The 6,000-nt window shown below is 42.0% G+C and overlaps 1 protein-coding gene across 1 annotated transcript in view; it reads left to right on the forward strand.

Annotated features, from left to right (window-relative positions):
* The window catches only part of LOC144511898 (synaptotagmin-B-like), an 832,296-nt gene extending 827,692 nt beyond the window's left edge, over nt 1–4,604 (forward strand). Inside the window, exon 10 of the mRNA XM_078242331.1 lies at nt 4,398–4,604. Coding sequence (XP_078098457.1) covers nt 4,398–4,604 — 207 coding nt within the window. The remainder of the gene's footprint in view (nt 1–4,397) is intronic.
* Nucleotides 4,605–6,000: the final 1,396 nt, after the last annotated feature.

Raw genomic sequence — 6,000 nt, forward strand, 5'->3', positions numbered from 1 at the left:
TTATTTCGGACACGAAACTTCGGGAGAAAGCGCTGTACTTGGCAGCTACCTTCTCAATTACACAACAGTAGTTGATCATTTTTATACCTTTTAGACAATAGGCAGTACGGACATTAGCCGTTAACACATCGTTACAAGTTGAGTAGGCAGATACAGACATCGATAGTTAACACATCGTTACAAGCAGACAGGTACAGACATAGAACATAGAACATTACAGCACAGTACAGGCCCTTCGGCCCTCAATGTTGCACCAACCTGTGAAACCAATCTAAAGCCCATCTAACCCACACTATTCCAATATCATCCATATTGGGCGGCACGGTAGCACAGTGGTTAGCACTGTTGCTTCACAGCTCCAGGGACCTGGGTTCGATTCCCGGCTTGGGTCACTGTCTGTGTGGAGTTTGCACATTCTCCTCGTGTCTGTGTAGGTTTCCTCTGGGTGCTCCGGTTTCCTCCCAGTCCAAAGATGTGCGGGTTAGGTTGATTGGCCATGCTAAAATTGCCCCTTAGTGTCCTGAGATGTGTAGGTTAGAGGGATTAGCGGGTAAATATGTAGGGATATGGGGGTAGGGCCTGGGTGGGATTGTGGTCGGTGCAGACTCGATGGGCCGAATGGCCTCCTTCTGCACTGTAGGGTTTCTAGGGTTTCTATGATATGTTTATCCAATGACCCTTTAAATGCCCTTAATGTTGGCGAGTCCACTGCTGTTGCATTCCACGCCCTTACTACTCTCTGAATAAAGAGCCTACCTCTGACATCTGTCCTATATCTATCACCCCTCAATTTAAAGCTATGTCCCCTCGTGCTAGCCATCACCATCCGAGGAAAAAGGCTCTCACTATCCACCGTCTAATCCTCTGGTCATCTTGTATCCCTCTATTAAGTCACCTCTTAACCTTCTTCTCTCTAACGAAAACAGCCTCAAGTCACTCAGCCTTTCCTCATAAGACCTTCCCACCATACCAGGCAACATCCTGGTAAATCTCCTCTGCACCCATTCTAATGCTTCCACATCCTTCCTATAGTGCGGCGACCAAAGCTGTACGCAATACTCCAAGTGCGGCTGCACCAGAGTTTTATACAGCTGCAACAAGACTTCATGGCTCCGAAATTCAATCCCTCTACCAATAAAAGCTAACACACTGTACGCCTTCTTAACACCCCTATCAACCTGGGTGACAACTTTCAGGGATCTATGCACATAGACACAGAGATCTCTCTGCTCATCCACACTACCAAGTATCTTACCATTAGCCCAGTACTCTGTATTCCTGTTCCTCCTTCCAAAGTGAATCACCTCACACTTTTCCGCATTAAACCCCATTTGCCACCTCTCAGCCCAGCTCTGCAGCTTATCTATGTCCCTCTGTAACCTGCAACATCCTTCTGCACTGTCCACAACTCCACCGAATATAGTGTCATCCGCAAATTTACTAACCCACCCTTCTTCGCCCTCATCCAGGTCATTTATAAAAATGACAAACAGCAGTGGCCCCAAAACAGATCCTTGCGGTACACCACTAGTAACTGAACTCCAGGATGAACATTTCCCATCAACCACCACCCTCTGTCTTCTTACAGCTAGCCAATTTCTGATCCAAACCGCAAAATCACCCTCAATCCCATGCCTCCGTATTTTCTGCAGTAGCCTACCATGGGGAACCTTATCAAACGCTTTACTGAAATCCATATACACCACATCAACTGCTTTACCCTCATCTCATTGGTCACCTTCTCAAAGAACTCAATAAGGTTTGTGAGGCACGACCTACCTTTCACAAAACCGTGTTGACTATCCCTAATCAAATTGTTCCTTTCTAGGTGATTATAAATCCTATCTCTTATAATCCTTTCCAAAACTTTGCCCACAACAGAAGTAAGGCTCATTGGTCTATAATTACCAGGGTTGTCTCTACTCCCCTTCTTGAACAAGGGGACAACATTTGCTATCCTCCAGTCTTCTGGCACTATTCCTGTAGACAATGACGACATAAAGATCAAAGCCAAAGGCTCTGCAATCTCCTCCCTGGCTTCCCAGAGAATCCTAGGATAAATCCCATCTGGCCCAGGGGACTTATCTATTTTCACACTTTCCAGAATTGCTAACATCTCCTCCTTATGAACCTCAATCCTGTCTAGTCTAATAGCCTGTACCTCAGTATTCTCCTCGACAACATTGTTCATAGAATGGATACATTTCCTCTATCAATGACTGGTTTCGATCTATACATTCAGTGGCTGATTTTGTTACATTTATGTATTTATGTCCCCATCTGTGGCTGACCTTATTATCAGACTCTTTGTTCTGGGTCTGCCCTTATCTAAAGTGCCTCAAGTTCTGACCGGCTTCCTGCAGTATTTCGGATCCTGCATGTTTTAACTTTTAAGTTACTGTCTGTGATAAAAGCCAGTGCCTGTTAATGTCCCTTCCCCGGTAACCATTTTGTGTGCCAGGCAACCATTTTGTGTCCATCACTTTCATTCCCCCACAACAAGGTGAACCCCAGACCTGGCTCTGTGTATTCATTATCTCTCGGTTATTGGCTGCTCTGAGAAACGGAGATAGGTTCTATGCAGATAGGAGGCCATTAGAGTAGTAATCGACTTGTTTTGCTTAATGTTTTTCAAATATTATCTGATTTAGCTGGTAAATCGATAGAATACTTTTAAAATAAGGTTTACATTTAATTTGTGTTGTACTCACATATAGCCAAATCTACTCTATTGCTGTAAAACTGGCACAGTTGTAATTTGGGAATATATCAAAACTCATGTTTTCCTTCTGCTAACTTCATGCATGATAAACAGAATTTTGAACTAAAGTAACAGTTGACAGAGTCCTCCATGATTCCATTTGTTGTAGAAAAGGAAAGGAATAATATATCACCATTCTCTCACTGTCGCTGGGTCAAAATTCTAGAACTGTCTCCCTAACAGCACTCCAGGTGTACCCACATCACATGGACTGACGGTTCAAGAAGACAGCTCACTGCCACCTTCTTTTGGGCAATTAGCAATAAATGCTGGCCCAGCCAGCGATGTCCACATCCCGTAGTTACATTTTTAAAAATCATAATCTGCTTTGATTTTCATGCTCCAGAATCTGTTCGATCATGTGCTGGAGAGTATCATAGAATCCCTACGGTGCAGAAGGAGGCCCATCAAGCCTGCACCAACAACAATCCCACTCAAGCCCTCTCCCCATAACCCCAAGTATTTCCCCCACTAATCCCACCTGACACTAAGGGGCAATTTAGTATGGCCAATCAACCTAACCTGCACATCTTTGGAGTGTAGGGGGAAACCAGAGCACATGAAGGAAATTCACATAGATGCAGGGAGAATGTGTAAACTCCACACAGACAGTGACCCGAGGCTGGAATTGAATCTGGGTCCCTGGTGCTGTGAGGCAGTAGTGCTAACCACTGGATGTTTTTTTTATTCTGACAATCTGATGGGTCTAATAAGATCCATTTTATTAATTGAATTTAAACTCCCCCAGCGGCTGTGGTGGGATTTGAACTCCAGAACATTAGTCAGGGCCTTTGGATTACTAGTCCAGTAACATTATCACGATGCTACTCTATTGCATAACTTCACACAACATCACCCCGTGTGTGGTGCATTTGCATGGCCATTCCTGTATAAGCACTGAGATTTCCTGATCTAGGCTTGTGTTTCTAAGAGTGGAGTTAGGAAGTTGCATGTTTTGGCCAGAATTCTCTGACCTCACCCGCGCCTGGGACTCTCTGGTCTCGCTGCTGTGAACGGGGATTTGGCTGGGCCTCAAATTCTCCATTCTTGCTGGCAGTGGTAGCAGGCTGTGAGAGACCAGAGAATTCCAGCCTTTTGTGTTGCTTTTTGAAAATAAAATTTATATGTTCATTGTAAAAAACTTCCTGTAAGTTGATAGTGATAGAATGAGGGCGTGTGAAAGTTTAATTGAATATCTTGTTGTATTTTACTGTTCTTTGCTGTTTCTTTATCTCTGGTAATAAAATAATAGTGATGAAGCATAACATCTGCAGCAAGCTATAGATTTGCTGTGTTCGTACATAGAAATACCCTCCAACTGAATTTAGGGAAGCTATTCCTATTACTTGCATCATAAAAACAGCATCAGTTCTGTTCCTAAATGCATTAAATCTACCAGGGGCTGGGCCAGTTGGATTAGACTTTTCCCCTTGTTGCTTTACAGAGCTTAAAATTGGTGCGTAGAATGAAATTATTATGAAGGGATAATTGCTTAAAAGGTAGCTAGCTATTCTTGGCTCACAATACCAAAGTTTAGTGCACTTGTCCACATCAGGAAAAAATGTCTTTACATTCTTGATTTTTTTTTTCCTATTTGTCTACCATTGATTTGTCTTGTCTTTTATTTAACACGCAGAAAGTCCAGGTTTGCGTCACAGTCTTGGACTACGACAAGATCGGCAAGAACGATGCCATCGGCAAGATTTTTGTCGGCAGCAACGCCACCGGCACAGAGCTCCGACACTGGTCAGACATGCTGGCAAATCCCAGGCGGCCTATTGCACAGTGGCATTCCCTAAAACCAGAGGAAGAAGTTGATCTAGCTCTTGGCCTCAAGAAGTGAAATCATTCCCGCCATCCCACAAACTCCTCATTGATCAGATGCTATCAATACCTCAGTTATGCACCATTCCCCATTAACCCTTTGGGGGTTACTGCAGCATCTTTGCACCATGACAAATATATATGCAAATTTGATGTGTTTTGTATTTTCTTTTCATTTTTGTTACAAAAAAAAGTTACAAAATTTGTGTTTTGTACTTTGGAACCTCGGTATTCAAACCTTATAATTTTACACAATCTTGTAAGTTAATCATTGATGGAATATCTATGTTTTGAAAGGTGCAAGAAAATCCAGTACTCAAAGGGTTAAGACATGATTAATTTTGGTACACATTAACCGCCATAGTTCTGAACTAATAAATAAGCCATCTGAGCCTCCAAGTTGTATTCCAAATTTTCCCTAAATGCTCACTTCTACTTTCTGCAGTTTTAGCTCTATTATGAAAGTCGTGTTGATAATGCATGATGATAATTTATTGTAAATAGCAGCATGTTCAATGCAAACTCTTGTGTAGGTGTAAGTTGTCTATGGTTTACAATCACATACATCTGCTGCATATTTTTATGACGATGCTTCGATTTTACATAATGTGAATGGACTACAAGCTAAAGTGAAAAGCCATTCACTTGATTCATACCCGGAGACTGGTAGAGCATTGACATCACATCATGATACGAAAGCGAAGCCTTGATGGCCTACCAAATGGTGAAAGCTGCTATTCTATACGGTTGTTAATACGCAACTCACTGCTCAATAAGTGATGCTGCAAAAGTCTTTTTTAAGTCATGGTTGCCTGAACAGTTTTGGTTTCAAAATAAGATAATTGTTCAGATAGAACCTGTAAGTGATATAAGTGCTTACATGCCAAGTTCCCAGAAAATATTTTAATGGTCCTGTAAGGTCCTACACAGCACTTTTAGAAATATCTGTCTGGATGCATAAATTCTGCACCAAGTTAACAAACTATTGTGCTATGGGTACACAATAACCTTTTAGAGATTCAAAGTCTCATATCCCTCATAGACTTTCACTTTGTGTTTAATGGCTGTCCAAATAAGCTTAGCTTTCATGGTGGAGATATTTCTCAAACTGCTAATTTCTTACAAGCACCCATAACACAGTCCACATCTGTTCAATTCAAATAGAAATTCGCTCACCCTCATCAGAGATGCATTGGCCATGACTTTTCAGCAATTATATACAGTAGAATGATGTTTGTGCTAAAGCAAAATAGAACTTGCCTACCTTGTTTTATTCTCACAGAATCCAGAGAACTATTCTGAAAACCAGTTTCACTGCAGTAGGACCCTCATGCACCTACAGTAGAAAAAAACAATTTTATACTTATGGGTTCAAGTCAGATTCAGATGAGTTTGGTCGGGGGGGCAACATGGAT

Source organism: Mustelus asterias, chromosome 25, assembly GCF_964213995.1.
Source record: "Mustelus asterias chromosome 25, sMusAst1.hap1.1, whole genome shotgun sequence".
Taxonomy (NCBI): Eukaryota; Metazoa; Chordata; class Chondrichthyes; order Carcharhiniformes; family Triakidae; genus Mustelus; species Mustelus asterias.